This window comes from Ceratotherium simum, chromosome 18 (assembly GCF_057802395.1).
Source record: "Ceratotherium simum simum isolate JZ-2026a chromosome 18, ASM5780239v1, whole genome shotgun sequence".
NCBI lineage: Eukaryota > Metazoa > Chordata > Mammalia > Perissodactyla > Rhinocerotidae > Ceratotherium > Ceratotherium simum.
Window position 1 is genome coordinate 27,662,201 of NC_141917.1, and position 19,895 is coordinate 27,682,095.

General features: G+C 42.4%; 1 protein-coding gene across 3 annotated transcripts in view; it reads right to left on the bottom strand.

The window, feature by feature from the left end:
- ADAMTS12 (ADAM metallopeptidase with thrombospondin type 1 motif 12) overlaps positions 1-19,895 on the bottom strand; it is a 296,380-nt gene that overhangs the window by 11,910 nt on the left and 264,575 nt on the right. For 2 of the 3 annotated variants that reach the window (XM_014781569.2, XM_087443172.1), the window contains exons 20-22: positions 14,357-14,509; positions 5,974-6,150; positions 4,173-4,316 (exon numbers count right to left, since the gene is read on the bottom strand). In XM_014781569.2, coding sequence (XP_014637055.1) covers positions 4,173-4,316; positions 5,974-6,150; positions 14,357-14,509 — 474 coding nt within the window. The remainder of the gene's footprint in view (positions 1-4,172; positions 4,317-5,973; positions 6,151-14,356; positions 14,510-19,895) is intronic. The other variant, XM_087443173.1, reaches the window with a different exon arrangement.

A 19,895-nucleotide genomic window follows, 5' to 3' on the forward strand; every position in this document is an offset into this window, starting at 1 on the left:
ATAATTTCTTTATCTTTTATCTCATTTTCTTTTTGTCTTTGTTTTCCTTTTCTTGAGAGAGTTCTTCACATTATTTTCGCAATCTTCTGCTTAAATTTTTACTTTTGCTATTCTAAAAATTTTCTAAGTTCTCCTTATATAGTTTCAACAGGAAGCTAGGTCATGGATATAATCTTTTATTTCTCTAAAGAGATCAATTATAATTTTTTAGGAGGAGTTCATTTGCTTCTTTCACGGTCTCTATTCCTCTGAGTTCCTTTTGTTCTGTTTGGTTTGTTATCTCGTCCTTAGTGTGACAGGTTTTCTCAAACGTCCAATAATACTAGGCTATCTATTTATATTTAAGATGAGATATCTAAGAGCTGATTAGAAGTTCCATGGGTGGTAATTATTGAGAAGTAGCTTTACATAAGGTAATCAGGAAGAGATTTATTGTGTAGGGTTTTTTCTCTTGAGGCTAAGGCGTCCCTTCTCTTTGTCAAGCGCAGTTGGAGGAGGAGGATGGCACACTATTTACTATGTGTATTTTCACTTAATCACTGATGAGATGAGCCCTTTTGCCTCCACCAACTGTGGCTGATTCCAAGGTCTCTCTTGGTCCACTTCTCCAGGGAGAAGACTTCTAGGTTATGGTCAGGATGTAGGAAAGGATCTAAAGATCCAACTGCTTCTCTTTCAAACTTTCAACCAACCCCCATTTCCCTCTCCCTCACCCCTGCCTTCAGAGGCATCTGGGAAATCTCTGCTATAGATAGTTTTTAGCTTTCTCTGACATCTAAGTCAATTGTAAGTTTGGCTAACTGCTTCCAGCTTCCAAACCCCTCTCTCTGCTGGCTCCTGTCCTCTTTGTCTCTGTGGGTTTGTGCCACTTTTAGTTTTTTTAATCTCTTCTGCCTAATTAATGGAGTTTTGGGAACAGTAGCAAATGTATATGTTTAATCCATCTACATGTCTTACTTGAACTCTATAATTTGTCTTTTTCACTTATTAATAGATCATGGAGGCCAAGAGAAATTCCAAAGGCTGGCTTGGTAGTGTTAGCCATCCTCCATGCCCCCTATTCTTTGATATGCACAATTGATGAATTCTTAATACATGGCTCTTCTAAGGAAACTTTAACTCATGTCCCACCCCAAGAGACGGCTACCTCTAACTCCCTCTAAGGAAATTTTGAACTTCTGCTGTTGGAAATTTTTATATCTCAGAAATATAGATCAATTCAATCTTGAAAGGGCTGTACTATAATAAATTAACCAGTTCTTCCATCAATGGACATTTAGATTATTTTCAAGAATTGCTATTACAAACAACATGGCAATGAACATCCTTTACAATCATCTAGGATTACATTTCATGGTATATTTGTGGGCTAAATTATTAGAGGTAGAATTGTTGGGTCAGATAGTCTATGTATTTTAAGTTTCTTGCTGATTTTAACACTTTCCACTCTAACTTCACACAGATGATTATAATTGAAGAAATGCACTGGAAATCTGGCTGAAGAACAACCACACAAAACCTCACAATTTACAACCTCAGTGCTACTTAAGTGTTAAAACGAGGAGCAGGCTGCATTCTTATCAGCAAATGGGGATGTTTTTGACAATTTCCTCTTCTCAGTGTGTACCCTAAGAGCTCGATATGCTTCACACATTATTACTATTGTCATATTTACTGGGCTATCATCATCATTCTTGCCAGAAAGGAAATTGCATTGTCCAACTTTCCTTTACAATGAATGATAAGGCACTAGAGCCTCAGGGAACTGAGTGAGATTTAAAAATGTTCATCTGTAGTTTTTAATCTTCTATGGAATTTTATGCCCCTGAATGGGCCCAAATTTATAGCATTTTCATGACAGTTCACATTGTATCAAATTTCCTCTTCTAATGGTCACATTTGACGTGATTAGTGATGCTTATATTGTTACACAGGGCTCCAGGGCATTTATAAAGAGCATAATCCTGAAACACAGCTTTATTTGTTGGGTACAATCTTTTCAGGTTGTGAAATCAAGGACGGATGAGGAAAATTAGTTTTGGAATAACTGAATTTCTAATGAATAAGAAATAAAGTAAATTTCCAAGGGAGATACTGTAAGATGCCTAAATGTAAAGTAATCAAATTACATTATATGAAAAAAAAATACAACTGCATAACATTTTCTGTCATTCACATGACCATGGGGGTGGGGTGAGAGCTGGGTATTGGCCCCAGCACACAGCTCAGTAGGATGCATAACCAGGAGCTTGCCCTGACATCAGACTCTCCTTTGGCGATTCATCATGAATCAGTATTAGATGTTAATGAAAATAGGGCATTTATAGAGAATACGATGGGTCCTGTCTGTCTAAGGGAATGCTTGATGGCATTCTTCTTTGCCTACTAGGCATTTTTTTAAGTTATGAAAATAATAAAATATGTATTTTTTTATTTGTTGCAGGCTAATTGGTTAATGCACAATGTTCCTTTAGCAGTAACGAATCATCTCATTCTTCCTAGATATGAGTGGGGTAGTGTCCAGAGACCAACAGGACCTTGAGTTGGATGGAGCAGCAGGAGCCTCTTTTAAGAATATATGCCAGGGGCTGGCTTGGTGGCATAGTGGTTAAGTTTGCAAGCTCTGCTTCGGCAGTCCAGGGTTCGTGGGTTCGGATCCCTGGCGCGGACCTACACACCACTCATCAAGCCATGCTGTGGCGGTGTCCCACATACTAAATAGAGGAAGATTGGCAAAGATGTTAGATCAGGGCCAATCTTCCTCACCAAAAAACCCCAAAATTAAAAAAGAAAAAGAATATATGCCAGCATTCAAATTGATCATGGCTATGCACGTACAACTATACAGCTATGAACAATGAGAATTACTAAGAATACAGTAACCTAAAAATATCTGGGGGCATTATGTTTGGCAAAATACTGCATGGGCCTGTGTTATAATTATAACCATAAAAATATACTTACACAAGAACAAGTTACTTTTAGAAAGTATTAATAGTTGAGGGGTTAGTGTATCAGATCCTCTGGGCTCCCCCCATCTCCCAGCTGTTTGCCTTTGATCTGCCCCAGCTAAGGTGGTAACCAACTTGATGGAAGCACAACACATTGGCCTGCACCTCATGTCCATGTTGTGTGCCTCTCATCTCCTGACTCTGGGCTTTCTGGTTGCCAAGAGATGTGAGACACGTGGACCTGCTCAATGCCCCCACATGAATAACCCAAGGCAATGGGGGACACTAGCCATCTAAGGGTTACCCAGTCCTGGGAGACAGGAGCCAGTAATCTCCTCTCTTCCTGCCCCTGGACAAACTGCCTTAAGAGGCAGTTCATACAGCTTTTATAAGGCCTTCTTTTGAGAGCGAGCAACCAGTTGCTTCTGACACCAAGCATGTTCCATTAGGAAAAGTGGTCAACCTGGTAATGCACCTCACATTTGATTCCCCTCCTTCCCTGCCTCCTCCTCCTTTTCTATCACTCCTGCTTCCCTGGCATTGTATTTCCTAATAAAGTGTTTTATTTTGCCTCAAGACTCTAATTTCTAGAGAATGCAGATAAGACAAGTCAGAGTAATGGCAGAATCTGTCTATGGGAGAATTTTCTTTATATTCAGTATCACTGATACAGTGTTATTTATGCAATAAATAAACTTTGTGAGAATAATAAATCTTTCCCTCATTTACAGTTTAATTATTTTGTTTGTCTCTCCATCAAATAGGCTGGCCATCTGGCAAACTGATCTGCAGGTTGACAAGAGACCTGAAACTCACTAAATCAGGCTAAGCTCCAAGCTTCAGGGCAGAGGTGACCCCTATTTGCTCTAGGAAAGGCCAGAGGATCTGAGATGTTGGGGCCAAAAGGGCCTCTCCTTGGGCTTTGTGCCTCTGGGATAATTTTGGTGTTTGATCTTTTCTCTTTTGAAAGTATTTGATCTTTTCTCTTCTGAACTCAAGACAGTAAATATTGACTATCATGTCAGCTACAGGTCAACTTTTTGCAGACTTAGAGATATTTGATGGCAGAAGAGTCCTAGAACTAAAATATATGGAAACACCCTAAATCAATGGATACCCTGAACACTCACAATGAATATATATTACTTTTGAAATCAAAAGAAAATAAATGCTATTTTTTTTAAAGACAAATAAATTGAAGAGAACATAACTGACTCTTACCGGGTCCCAGTTCCCAGTGGCCCAGTGACAACAAGGATGCCCATTGCAGGGCATGGTGGGCGTGGGCCTTTTTGTCCAGTCACAGAGGCCTCTCGGACAAGTCACTCCTCTCTCCTGAACTCCACCTCCACAGGACCTGGAACACTGATATACAACAGGGACAGGGCTAGGTAAAAATCACATGGTGACATTTTCAGTGATAAGGGAAGAACTTTGTACTATCATTTTTGTTGTGTACAATGTTATTAAGTATATTAGTATCTGTACTGGAATCTGCAGCATCTGTGCTAGGTTCCTTAGAATGACCACTCAGTCATGTCAAACAACAGTGGTGAAATACGAATTAAAGAGTAGGAAGGAGGCTGATAAAGGAAATTCTGAGGCTAAGAGGAAGACAAAAATCAGAAGACGCTTAATAGTTCAATGTCAAACTATGTCAAAATGAGGGAATTTTGGTTAAAAACCTAAACGAGTCTTCATTCCAAAATGGAATTAAGTTATCTGCGTTTTGCCTTCTGGCATGAGCATGTAGAAACCAAATGTAAAATGTAAATGTTTTCATTATGATTAGTGCTGATAGCCTAAATGGGGAGCACACATTTGCAACACAATTTTGTTCATCTCCTATTAACATGGGATTCAGTCTTCCTTTCCCACTACATAAAGCTTCAGAATTAAATCTATCCACATTCGGAATAGTGAGATTGACAGGTTTGCTAGGGTTCTGATGCACTCACTGGCTGTAATGCGCATAACATAAATTCGAGGTGACAAGTTGGATTCCTGAAGGGATACAATTCTAAAACGTGTCAGGTTTTTGCTCACTAGAATAATTTTATAAGATATATTACCTCATTATCTTGAGGTTTCTAGAAGGAAATTAAATAATTCACCGAGAATCTTTGAAATGTACTCTGAATAATCTTGGTACTCTGAAAAACCTTAATTACGGCATGGTAACAACAACAACAAAACAATTATGGTTGCCAACATCATGCCCACCACATCAGGCACTATGTGTGTGGTGGTAACCACAGAAAACAATATATACAATTTTTAAATAATTGTTATCTACAATTAATCCTTTCTGCTCAACAAAAGAACCAATCTATTGCTTTCAGGATATTCCAACTTTGAGAGTCAACATGGACTTTTTCCCACTTATTTACTCTGTTTTTAACTCTGTATGAGGCGAGAGGAGAGAAATCCCACATTAGGGATCCTTGTGTATACCTACATGTGCGCATAGAGATTCAGGGCCACCTGGCAGGGCAATCTCCAGGAAAAGGGGGTGAAGAAGGTACAAACCAGTAGTTCTTAAAGTGTGGTCCCCAGTCCAGCAACTTCAGCATCTTCTGGGTATTTGTTAGGAATACAAAATTTCAGGCCCCATCCCAGACCTCTGAATTGGACACTCTGGGGGTGGAGTCCTGATATCTGTGTGTTGACAAACCCTCCAGGTGATTCTGAAGCATGCTAAAGTTTGAGAACCAGTGGTGCAGACATTCCCATAGCTGAACTGCACCTTCTATGCAAGTTGTCTGGGCTAGCTGACATTCACTGAAGGGGCCCAGAATATTCCCATGACGGCAGTCCATGAGGAAGTGTGTAGATACAGCAGCATCATGACGGCTCAGGGAAAGCACCTACAGGTTGAGCCACCCCCACCCAGTGCTGGGCCACTGAACGGAGGCCAGGCATTGGCATGATGCACACGTGGTCTCCTCTGACTTCTAGACTCACACGGTAACACGGAGACACATCTCCCTGGTTGCGTGGAGGGGGTCTCTAGGGGCTGTACCTGGCTCCAGGGCTCCACCTGCCACTCCTCACAGGGCTCTGTGTTACAGCTCATGCTCAGCGGGGGAGGAACGCCGGCCAGGAACTGGCAGTGAAACGGCCTCAGGCTCCGGTGGTCCCGGCTGTCCACACACTGGATCTCCCGGATCTGGAAGCCCCCGCTGCAGTTTCTGGAGCACTGTATGGAGAGCAAGAGAAAAAGGGATACCTTCGTCCCTGGTGTCAAGCTTTCAATCTCCTGATTCCCCGGGGTTTCACAAAGCACCGTGAAATCCCAGGCTTCCAGTCATGAAGAGGGGTTAGGTCTAGTTCAAGTGAACTGTGTTCCCTCACACACTGTAGAGAGGGAGTCACTCAGCGGCTCCGGGAGACGAGGCTCCCAGAGTCAGAAAAAGCAGGTGTCCAAGTGTGAGGGTTTGATGTTGGCAGAACTGAGAGAGAAGTCCAGTTCTGTCACTCACTCATCGTGAGCCCTTGGGCAAAGCTGCAGAAAACTCTGAGCCTCAGGTGTCACGTCTGTAAACTGGGATAATAAATGTGGCCTCACAGGGCTGTCATGAAGATTATAGACTAGGGCTGGGGTGACGCTGGCACAGTGTCCGTCTCAGTGGGTGGCCGTTCCCTCTGGTGCCTGTATTCTTTGCAGGCAAACAGGACTGCCCATGGGGGGACCTCTCTGTCAAGCCACACCCATCTATCCCTCAGAATCCTGCTAAAAACTTGTTCTCTCCATGGCTCTGAAAGCAAGACAAGTTACCCTTTTCCAAGGCAAGGGCCTATATGAGGGAAATAAACTGAATAACTACTCAGTGGCTTGACTCATGGAGTGAGCAAACCCTGTCCTCCTCCCCACCACCATCCTTCCTCCTACACCTGCCATTGCCTGCCCCCATCACTGCGAGTTTTCTCAGCACACGCCCACTGCAAGCCATTACAGGGGTCCTGTCACTGCCCCTCTTCCCACGTGCCCACACCTCGTGTAGCTGCCCCTGCATCCTGCTCTGTCTCAGGGAAGGGCACAGTTCACCTGTAGGTTGCTGACTTCCTTAAGATCACAATAAATATGGATGAGCATGGGTCACCTAAAACCAGAGTTTATGCAGTCTATTCTGGAGTACTTCTTTTGTTTACTCTCTGAGCCCTTGGGTTTTGGAAGTTACTCTATCTGCCACCTTATTAGTTTTTATGTGATCATAACTTGAGCTTTCAAGACTTGGTCTCCAGTCTCCAGTCTGTACACCTTCAGCTTGTCATGCCTCTGCATCCTAGTCTTTCATGGCCAGTCCTATTCTGCCCTGAACTGTCTTGCCACTGCCCACACTCAGGTCGGGACCTAAGGTAGGTGGGATGGAGGCTAACCCCTGTGCTCCTTAGCCTTTCTCCTCCAGATTATCCCTGGGTTAACAATATGTCCTTGTGGTTCTTATGTCCTGAATGTTCCTCCGTCCACCCTTCCTACTGCCCACTACTGCTCTTCCTTTAGACCTCAGCTTAAATGTCACCTCCTCAGAGAGGCCTTCCTGGATTGCCTTATCCCAAGGAAGCTCCCTCTCTTGTTACTTATCTCAGCTCCTTCTCTGTTTCCATTTGAAATGTAGAACAACATTTATTTATTCTGTCCATCCTTTCTATTAGACTGTCACTGCCATGAAGTTGGAACCCTATCTGCCCTGATCACTACTGTGTCCCGAGTACCTAGCATGATGCCAGGCACAACATAGATGCTCCATACAGACTTGTCGAATGAATATATACATTTTGAGAAAAGGGCAACCAGAGTGCTCCCAGTGGGCTAAAGAGATCTGTGGTCACCATGGTGATGAAGAGCATCTTTCTTTACCCTCTCAATGCTTCCATCAATTATCTCTTTAGCAGTCTTGGTTGAGAAAATGCACCACTTAGGAAGTGTGCCCGTTGCTGTTAGGTATGTTTTTGTCTGGCCTCCCCTCTATATCATAAAATATCATGCTTTCCTTCTGGCTATGGTGGAATGGTTATAATTATAGGGTTGTAGGCTGTGAAAGAAAATTCCTCAAAACCTTTCAGTAGAGGTACATCCCAAAATACCCATTCCCTCTTCTTCTGACACCTGGCAGATTGCACCAAGTCATCTGACTTCAAACCTTGGACTGTAACATAGGAGGATGTGGGCTCATGCGACAAAGGGGGAGATTGATGCTTGAATGCTTCCATAAATCAAGTGTGTTTAGCTTCTCAGAAATAAGCAACACTTGCCAGACAGCACCCCAAAAACAAATTAATAACTTCATTTTCCTGCCACTCAGTAAGTACACAGAGAGAAAAGTAACTGCCAATATAAAATTAACCACAGAACAAATGAGAAACCATGCTAATAATTTTCACACAAAGCAGCCATTTGTCTGACAAAACAGATTTCCAGGAAATGGCACATGGTTAACACAAGAGGGCTCTTTATTAGGAAATGGGAATTTTGCAAGACGTGAGTGCAAATGGGATTTTATTTTCTTATTTTCCATTTGTTGCTACAATCTTAGACTTAATTTTCAAATTAGCATAACCCTTTTGTCAAAGAGCATATGAAGTTTATTAATACGTGGAAGTAAATAATGAGGGAAGATACTCACGATCTACGACTTTTCTACTCCATTTTCAAAAGGGCCTCTGATTCAGTTAGCAAGAGGGAAGTGGCAGGATATTAAATCACTCCACTCCTAATGCTGTTTTGCCTTTCTGTGCTGAATGCCAATTATTTTCATTTTCTTATTGCCCTGTAGGAGGGTCATTTGTATACATGTTTTCTTCTTTTTTTTTTTTTTGTGAGGAAGATCGGCCCTGAGCTAACACCTGCCAATCCTCCTCTTTTTTTGCTGAGGAAGACTGGCCCTGGGCTAACATCCATGCCCATCTTCCTCCACTTTATATGGGATGCCAGCACCGCATGGCTTGACAAGTGATGTGTCGGTTCGTGCCCAGGATCCGAACTGGCGAACCCCGGGCCGCCGCAGCGGAGCGCGCACACATAACTGCTTGCGCCACTGGGTCGGCCCCTGTATACATGTTTTCTTAATCTGGAGCCTGTGGACCAGACTGAGGACATGAGCCAGGGTAATGAGAATAGAAAGATGGCTAATGCCCTAATGCGATCAAATAGGCCCAACAGTTTCCCAGTTACGGCATCAGTCTAACTGCTGTGACCTGCGAACCAGACTGAGTTACAATGAAAAATACCCTTATCTACAGAAGCCACTGGCAGAGATAAAACGAAATCATAACTGTTTCTTCCTTGGGCTATTTTTGATTTATGAAGTCATCCTGATAACGCTTTCCATGTTGGACACATACACAGTGTTGAGATGACTATAGTGAAAGTAACAAACATAGGATGAGGAGGTCAATAGACTGCATTCAAGTATGACCCTGACACCAAGTGGCTACATGACTGTGGATTAATCACTTCACTTCTCTAAGCCTCCGTTTTTCCATTGGTATTAAAAGGAGAATAAACTAGACGATAAAACTAACCCAACATTCTGGAGTGTTGTAAGTTATGAGATCACTGGATTTGTATTCTATTTTGATTTCAGAATACATTCTTGCTCTCCAAGTTGCACAACAAATACGAAACCAGGATACAGAAAGAATTGCTTCTGCTCCTTTCCATGCGCTAAACAGGTTAATAAGACCCTTAAGATCAAATAATTCATTCCAAACATTCTAAGTTGAACAGCACCACATTACATCCGCCCATCTGTCCCCCCCACTGCACTCCCACTTCCCTCCTTCCTAGTTATTGACCACTGACTATGTTCCAGGCTCTTATCCCAATCTAGCAGGGGGAGAAGCCGCAGAAATGGAGACGATATGTCGTAAGTCACTCATGATCTAGTGAGCACACAAAGGAGGAGGTGATCAATGTCACCTGAAGAAGCCAGGAAAGGCTTGAATACAGGAGCTAAAGCTTGAGCTGAATCATGTCACATGAGTAGATGCTCTCTTGGCTGGCAAAATAGGGTGGGGGACATTCAAGGTGGAGAAAGTGGCATATACAGAGGCACAGTGCTGTGAGACAACAAGGCTTGTCTGGGAACATCAAGTGGATCAGCATGCTAGAGCAGAGGGTAGGTGTGGACAAAGAGATGGGCAGGGGCCATCATGGAGGGCCTCGTGCTCTGGATATCAGTCCTCAACTAAAATGGTCTTGGGTTCATGCTTTCTGTGGTCCTAAAGGCTTCCATTTAATTGCCATTCCTCTAACCATTTCTTCTTAGGGATCCTTTAATCTAAAACACTTGGGGTGTCAAGAGAGGTGACAGATTAGACACACAACAAATTATATCAAGAGTAAAACAGATGCAGTAATTTTGAGTGTATTATCTACCTTCCTGTCAATCAATTTTTGCTTTCTGGGGACAGAAGCTCCCCTATAACATGCAATTCTATGTTTTGACTTTTGCACATTGGACTTTAACATATGTTTCTGGGGAGAAGTTATGTATGAAAGTCAGGGACTGTGTATTTAGCAAGTCAGGGGCTCTTTCCCTATTTAACTCATCTGTGAAAAATCTGAAAAATGTAGCACTGCCACAGACAATCTGTAAAATCCAATGAACATGGAGACAAGAAGTAGAATAAGACAGAAAGACTAGCACTATATGCAAATATATTAGCAAATATACGAAACCCAAGGCCATAAGTAAAGGCTTCTACTTTCTCTTATTTTCTAGCACAGCTACAGGTAATAAAGTCAACTACTGTTAAAATAAAATTGCAACATTGCCTAGATGGGAAGACAGATCGTTCCCAGAAAAAAATGTAAAAATATTTCTGATTCACTTCGGTAATAATCAAGATCTGTTAGACTTAACTATGAAAAGGGTGGTGCTCATTCTAAGAAAGGGAATAAAGGAGTTGTCAAATCACCAGTTTACAAAACTTCAGAAGGTACAGGCAAAATATTCAATCAGGAACTGCAGAGCTGTGGATGACGCATAGCTTTGGTGTCAAACCCAATTAAGGGGTTTTCAAGCTCATCTTTGTTCTTTACCGCATTTCTGTCAACACAAACATCACTTTTCTTCCCATACAAATTTTAATGTTCTGAAACTGGCATGTGTCTTACAACTGATGTACATATTTATTGTGTAGTGTTTCCTTTCTTTCTAAAAAGCTGTAATTAAATTGATGACCCATCCCTGAGTTGACGGCTTCTTAGAACTGAGAGTCTTCAGTGCTAGCTGCATGATCACGTGTTAGTTAGTGATTTAAACATTCCAAACCTTCGTTTCCTCAGTGAGAATTCTAAAGAAGATCCCGTATTGGAAGACAATGAAATCACTTATCTAAAGCTCTTGTGCAATGTCTGGCAAGTGGTAGTATTTGGTGAATTCCAGGGCCCAAGGTTGGGCAGAGTCCTCCAAAGTTCACGGACACTTTGAGCAACTTGTCTGCTTAGCACTGAGGAGTGGAGACCTGCTCAAGCCAGTCACTCTGTTGACAGGACTTACTCCACTGTCACGTGTCCACCGGCCTCCTGCCCCAAGCCCAGGAAGTGAGAGGTTAGTAAATGCCTAAGAGCCAGTCCTAACCTTTACCTAGAGTTCAAAGTTTGCCTAGGGCTTCGTTTGAACAGTCTTTTACCATTTACAAAGTTGTTTCACACACATTCTCTCTTTTGATCCTTATAACAACTCTATAAGGTAAGTAGAGGCAACATTATCCACTTCAGTTCTCAGAGGTAAGGACGCTAAAGATCCTAAGAGGTTAGATGAACGGACCAGCGTCATGTGTTGGTCAGTGACAGAGTGGTGGCCTACCCAGATGTGTCTGATCCCAAGCCGGGTGCTGCTTCTAGGGTTCAAGTATGCCTCAGGGACGAACTTGAGGACTGCAAGCTTGAATTTGTTTCAGACAGATTAATACATGAAAAGAAAGCAAACCAATCTGGAAAATTACTTCTAGACATTGTAAAGGTAGAGATCTGAATGTAGAGTCTCATTCTACTGTCACATACATGAGAATATGTCCAGAGCAGTTGTACCTGGCTTCATCAAGGAGACGAGTGGTGTTAGAGACATAAGGCACCAGAACAATTGCAATTCAGACAGTGGTGGGATTACTGGTGAGTAACCAGGAGGCCTCGGGTGTGATGCCTGTGGGTTCAGGTGACGCTGCAGCATACCCCGTAGTCCTATAAGAATTAAAGTTTCTCTGGATCTGAGGTAGAGATCGGTGAGACAGTGCAGAAGATTCGAGGTAAAACTAGAATTCTTCCCTCTGAGAAAGTATCCGTGAAAACGCGAACTTGTCAACTTGGCAGAATCTAAACCCTCAGGCAAAACTAGGGGTCTACTTTCCTTCTCTAGGTTTTGGAAGTTTGCCCCTGAGTGAGCTTAAGAGTTCTGATAGAATAGTGAAACTAGGAAGGCCCTCAAATCTCTCCTAGTGCATGATTGGGACTTCAGACATCCATAAGAACTGGTTAATGATGTGGTAGTCAGAAAGGAGTCTCACTTAATCATCAAAATTTAAGATAAAATCTAAATCAACATCCCTAGGAAAAATGGAAGTCATGTATGCTATATCCATAATAACAGTCAGAAAAAATAAAAGTCAGGGCAACTGACTATCAGTAGTTAAATAGTGTCTTTGATGTAAGGTTTATCTATTACCCTGAGAGAAGAGACATTTTCTTTACTGATAGGAATGGAGCAACTTTGAGGATTAGATGGTAGATGTGGTGGTTACCACATTCTGGCAGAACTTGATGGTATGTCAGAGACAGCTTCTACGAAACCACCAGGAGCGCCACTGGGGTTTTCTGTAACGCTCCTGGCCATGAAAGAGAGGAGACCCAGAGACAGACAGGGAAGATGCTCAGGCAGAGCAGGGCTTTCCTTAGGAGGTCTGATCCCAGAGAATAGCATCCTGATCTCTCATTCAGGGTTTTATACCAGCTAAAATTCCTAGAATTTTACACTGGAGTGACCTTTTCAAAAGTCTGAGCGATTTCACGCTTCTATCCTTTTTATGAGCCATGTAATTGCCAAAGAAAGGATTAGTCCCAGGGATAGGAAAGTGGAACTTGAGGACTTGGTCAACATTCGGCAAGGTCAGGGATAGTAGATGTTTCTTGAGATTTTTCTGGATATGGAAGAGAATTTGTAGCCAAACATTTAGTCTTTGTTGGATCCTGAGTTTGTTATGAATTGGAAGAGACAGAAAAAAGAACTAGCATTCATTCCCGAAAGAAAAATGGTATGAGAACAGAGAAGGGAGGTTGGCAGATGTCAAAGGAATGCATAGTAATTTTCTCAGGGAGTGGCCCTACTTCCTCCCTCTTCCCAAAGGTCAGAGCCTTACTTTGGGAAAAGGGCCTAAAGCAGAAAAGTGACATTTCACACTCTTGTCTGCCAGGAGAACCAGAGATGTCCAATGAGACACCTCACGGTCCTGCTTATCTAGGGACACGACCCCTCCACTAGCTGAGGGTGCTAATGTCTAGTGGGGACACCAGCCTCCCCAAACTTCTGGGTAGCTCTTTCTTTTCCCTTCTGTGTCAAGGCTGTCATGGGAAATGGGCTCCCCAGAGAGAAGACAGGGGCCTACAGGGCATCCTAGAGTTGAGTGTACTCGACCAACAGAAGGTGTGTGCACAGTCCATACCACTGCATCCCCTCCTGCAAAGTGGCTCTCAACCCCACTGCTGACCAGTGTCTTACAGCTGGGTGTATCCTCCAGGGGCTGCCTCAGCCCCACCCAGGGTGACGGGCAGATTGGCCCTGGTTAGTGCCCAAAAGCACCAAGGCTAACTAATCTGAAAACCTGAGACAGCCTTTCACAAGCGACTATGCAGACAGCACAGCAAAGTGAGTCAGATTAACCACCCCCAGATTAGCAAAGGCAGTAAAATCGCACTTTAAAAAGATCAGCACTGGAAATATATTTTTAAAGACCAAATTTTTTTATGTCTCAGCTTTCTTTTCATTTTGAATCTGGCAGCTTAAATGGTATACTTGCTTTGTGAACAGCTGCTGAATCATGATTTAATTATACATGTGATAATGTAGGATTATTAATTATAATGCTAAATTTAAGTAATTTAGAAATAGTGTTGCATGCTGGACAAGCAATTAATTACACAAAGTTAACTCTTTTTTCCAATTTACCTGGTAAGGGAAAGGACAGGCAGATAAAAACACTTTTGCTCTAGGACCATTGTGTAACTTGAAGTAGGCCGGTGGTAACACCTAGGATTTACTCATCCATGATTTTATCAAAGAAAAGAGGCAGAAAGGAGGCAGGAAGGTAGAAAGGCAGGAGAGAAACCTGCTTAGCAAATGCTTATATAAGATTCTGCCCCCCACCCCCAGCCCCTCAGAACACTGCTGAGCCTGATAACGTACCTTACTCCAATTTCCTACTCTCCAGCCGGCACACGGACGGAGGTGGCATCTCTTAGCAGGGTCAGGCCTCTGAATGGCCGCACAGTCCGAGTCCAGCTGGGTGCTGCACTCCACACGCCGCCAGTAGGCCCCCAGCCCACAGGTGGTGGAGCACTGCAGGATGAGGGAGGAGAGAAGACGGAGGCTGAGGCCACTTTCTCAGACACACCCCACGAGCCCCTGGAGTCAGGGGTTCTCATTCTCAGCTGCTCACTAAAATTGCCCACAGAGCTTTTAAAAAATTCCAGCCCTGGGGCCCCCACCCCAGGCTAATCTGAATCTCTGCGGGTAGAGCCCCAGTATCAGCATTGAAAAAAAATTCTCCAAGTGATTCTAATAAACAGGCAGGGTTGAGAATCCCTGATTTATATGTGAGAGGAAAACCCAATGCAAATAGAAATTTGCCTCCCTTTAAAAACTGCCCTGGCATGAATGCCTATGGGGACTGCAGGCAAACTACTGCATCTCATACCATGCTGTTCAGAGTGGATGTTAGATCCACGCCTTGGTCTCTTACCTCATATCCGTATAACACCGCAATGACATTATCTCACTTACTCCTCTCCGTGAGAAACCTATGGTGTCGACTGGTATTGTTACAGTGTAGATAAAGAAATTGAGGTTTGGAGAGCTGGCTTGCCCAAAGAATAAGACTAGAATTTTCTGCCTCCAAAATGCAGCATGATATTTGTTATAGCAGGACTTCTCAAACTTGAGTGTCCATATGGATCACCTGGACACCTTGCTAAATGCAGATTCTGACTCAGTAGGTCTGGGGTAGTGGTGGAGATTCTGAATTTCTAACAAGCTCCCAGGCGATGCCGACGCTGTTGGTCTCAGACCACACTTGGAGTTAGAAGGATGTTACAACAGGATGCTTTTCACCACTTGACCCACTGGTGGTGAATAAATCAGTCACCTTTGCCACCCTTGCCCATTCCTCACAAGATAATTATATTTATCTATAATTCTTAAATATCTCAGGTTTAGCATGGAGTCACCTTGAAAACTACACAGACTTTCCCTTCATAATTTCTTCCATTCTACGTGCCTGATTCTTTTATCAGTTGATTTTCCTTGCATCCCCTCTCATGTAAAATACAGCTCTAGCTAGTAACAAAAGGATGGAAGTTCCATCTATGACATTTTTGCAAGTTTCTTTTCATGAGTTACAAATAAAAACTAGCCTTACATTTCTCTTGCTGCATTTTCACCCTCCATATAATTTCATGTTTCACTTTGTGTAAGTTCTTGTGTTATAACACAAATATAATAGAGTTCTTAGGTAAATAAATTTACTATAGAATCATACAAAAGAAGAGTATAAAATAGTCTAGGTCATCATTTTTTTCCATCATTTATAGAGGTAAACTCTCCTCCTCCTTAAAGGTCTTTAGGATTTTATTTGTATCTCTCAGAAGTTCCTAGCATCTTCTCCTCTGTACTACATTATGTATATATATATAATACAGATAATAACAGCTGAAATGCATCAACCACTGTCATGGGTTGATGGCACTAGTGGCCCCATTGTTCACACCCATGATCTTTGTAATGGGGCCTTGTAGCTCCTCTCATGACGTGGTGGAATATATTTTCCCAGCCCTTGAATCAGGACAGTTCTTGCAACTTTCTTTGGCCAATAAAATGCAGCGGATAATGTTGTGCCAGTTCTCAAGAGGTCTTGGTTGTTTCAATTCTCTCTCTTGGATCCCATGAGAATAAAACTCGCTGAGAATAAAACTGAGCTAGCCTACTGGAAGATGAGCGATCATGTGAAACAGAGCCAGGTGACCCAGGCAAGGCCATTGCAGACCAACCAGCCTTTAGCCGACCCTCCAGCAGATGCATGACAAGCCAAGCTGAGATCAGCTAAACTCAGTTCAGGTCAGCAGAACCTCTCAGCAAAGCCATAAACTCATGGACAAAAATAAATGTTTACTGAGGTTTTGTGGTTGTCTGTTATATAGCATTATTGTGGCAGTAGACAACTGATACAACCACGTAATATACCTTTCCTATATTTGCTCTAACCTTCTGAGACTCAGGGTACAATTATAGTTCTGCAGTTGGCTAACTGTCTGTTCTTTCATAGTTTCCTAACTTCCCTGGCCTGTAAAATTGGTGATAACACCAGGACCTTCTTCACTGGGTTGTTGTGAGGACCACAGAGATAATTCACGCACGTGGTCAATGCTCTACAAATGTTACTTATTAAACCCAACACACCTGCAAGGTCAGCATTCTGAGTCCCACTTTCCAGATATCTGGGACCCGAGAGTTTAGAAGCCATGCTCGAGGCCACACAGCCAGTACATTGTTAATTTCATATTATGACATGGAGAAAAACATGACATTTGTCCAAACCCAGGAAAGGAGCTAGTGAGACCAAATTTCCAGGTTAGTGATGACCCTGGCAAATCTCAAGTGATGTCTACAGTTCTTTGTACCATGTTTATATTGCAAATAAGTGCATGTTGTCTCTGGGGCTCTGAACCTAGTCCTGCTAGATTCAGACATCATGCATAGACATTTGTTTAATTCTTTTTTGACATTTTCTATTTAGGCAGCAAACAACAGTCCCAAGGTAAAGCTGACAGGTGGCAGTCTATGGAATGCAGTAAAAGTAAAACGGGATTCCATCGATTGTCACATATTTGCCCCAAATTGGGAGTAGGGGATCAGAGAAGAAAGGAGAACCCCGAGGAAGCTGAGGACAACTTCACTATGTCCTGGAAACCTTCCTCCTTGTTACAGCTGGTGATCCTGTGGCAACCGATTTACTAGGTCAAGGAGTAGGGTTTAGGATGTTCAGAACTGGAAATGGCATGGAGGGCTACATCAGAATCAGCTGTGAAAGGCTGTGGAAAATTGTACTGTCACTTCCATTTACATGACTGCATAGCCTACACGTAACTGACTGGCCCAGGGGATCAGGCTGATGATGAGGCAAGTTGATGAGAGGTGATTTTCTGTCAAAATAAGAGCCACGCCCATGCACAATGTGTAACACCTAAGTTTTCCGGTTTATAAATAGGTATCAGAGCAAATACCTACTGAGTGCTTCCTATGTGCCTGACCCTCTTCCGAGAACCTTACACATAGTTATTCCTTCTATCTCATAACAATCTTAGGAATCAGGCATTGTCATTGTCCTCATTTTACAGATGAGGTCACCAGGGTGCAGTGAGGACTTACAGTCAGTAAGTGATTGAGCCAGAATTCAAACCCAGAGAGTCTGGTTTCAAGCTTTATGTCTATTTATAGTGTTAACTTGGTTTTCATACCAAATCTTTAATTTTTGAAGTCACAGTTAGTTAGAAGGACATGCTGGGTACAATGGGGAACATGAACAGCCCTTCAACACAGGACAGAAAGTGGGAGGACATGAGAGAGATTTCAGATCAAATGCTAAGGAACTTTAGAAACTACTTCTAATCTTAAGGATGAGGAAAGGCTTTATGGAAGTAGAAGCTCAAAGTTTGATACTGAAAAACAAGTAGGATTTAAAAAGGCAGAGGAGGAGGGGAAGGAAATTCCCGGGCAGAGGAAACAGCATACACGAAGGCATTGGACTGGGAGGGGCAGAAGGTCTAGAGGAAAGTGAGCAGTTTAGATTTGTTGAAGCTTAAAATGGATGAAGAAAAGTAGGAGGAAGGATGGTTGAAAGCCGGATTATGTAAAGTCGTGAAGGCCATGGAATGTCAGAGTGAATTTTATCTGATCTGATATGTAATGAAGAGACATTAAAGATTTGAGCACAGGAGTTTGGAATGATTAGAAAATTCCTTTTGGAAGACTAATGTGGCAGTCTTAAATCTCTTGTGATGCTGTGTGGAAAGAATTGGAGAGGCGAGAGACTGGAAGTGCACAGATGAGCAAGGAGGCAAAGGCAGGCACTCTTGGCATTTTGGACTGGACAACTCCTACTTATAAGGGATTTCCCTGAATGTCACTGGACTTTTATCATCTTTGGCTCTCAGATATTGGATACTGGTAGCAGCCCCCCCCCCCACCTTGTAAAAAACAAAAGCATCCCCACTCTTTTCCAAATGCCTCTTACCATTAGATTGGAAACCACTGGTCCCTAAACTAACAGGAAATAAATAGAAGATGACAGAAATGATGAGGTGACATTGACTTAAAAACCTTTAGGGTTTTTTTAGTGGGACAGGGGCAGATTGGCATCAATGGTAATTCTGGGATTTTTAAGATGTAGTGACTTAGATGCCAGTGATGCCATTAGAGGGAGGGGCAATCCTAAAGAAATAGCTTCCAAAATGAGCAGAATAAAAAATCAGGGGACAGTGGGAAACTCAAAACCCACAGTTTTCATTCTGAGTCCTGATCTTCTCCAACAATTCTGCGTATTAAACATTTTGTCTCAAAAGACGCATAAAGGGAGGGCACCAAGCCCTGTTATGACTCCTGCCAAACATCGAATTTGTTCTTGTAATATCCTTGTAGCTTTGAAAAACTCTGCAATCTGGGCCAATTCCCTTTTTTCCAGCCAAACTGCCTGGATTTAATAGCTCTCAATGGCTCCACTACGGTTGCCAATTTTTTGGTGAGCTATGATGTATTCAATAAGACAGTTTGTTTCTGTCAAAGTCAAATGATGACATTTGAGATAGAATTAATTCTTTGTATCTTGATTTATTATAATCAAAACGTATCAATTAACCTCTGGGCTCAAACAGTCATCAAGGTTGATATGTACTTTTATTTTGGTTCAGTTTATTTGGATATAGTAATTTCTCATTAAATCAATTAATATTTCTCAATTAATTAACATGTATTAAATATCCTCAGGTCAAAAGCATTAGAACACATTTAAATTTAATAATTTCATAACTGCTTTGGGATTCGGGGATGGATGAAACAATAAGAGGATGGGAAAGGAAACTAATTTCTGGGTCATCCTAAAGCTACTTTTTAATAAAACTTCTGTATTAACTTGTGGACCGAGAAGGGCTTGTCCATCCTTATTAACAGTCCTAATGTGGTGACTCTTCTATCTGGGGACTAGGATAACGTCCTAAAGGGTCTCTTCTTTGGACTGCACTTTGGTGTCTCCTTTCATCTCAATATGGAATCTGTTCTCCCCAAAGTCACCAGAGACTTGCTAATTGTCAAATCCATTAGGTCCATTGTCAGTCCTAGACATCTGTGGCACCATATCTCTTGGTTTAACTCTTAAATATTAGACTATTCCTTACTGTCTTCCACAGGGGATCTCTTTGTTAGCCAGCTCCTTAAAATGTTGGTGTTTGCCAGAGTCCCCTTTCTGGTGCACTCCTCTTTGCAGCCTACAGGCTGTACTTGAGTGACCTCATTCACTTTCAAGGTTCTAACTTCTACTCTTTGGTCATGGCTACCAAATCTTATCTCCAATTTTCACCTCTCTCAGGAACCTCAGACCCAAACACACAAACATCTGCTGGTTATCATTTGGATATCCCAGAGATGCTACCAATTAAACGCCATCTATAACTAAACT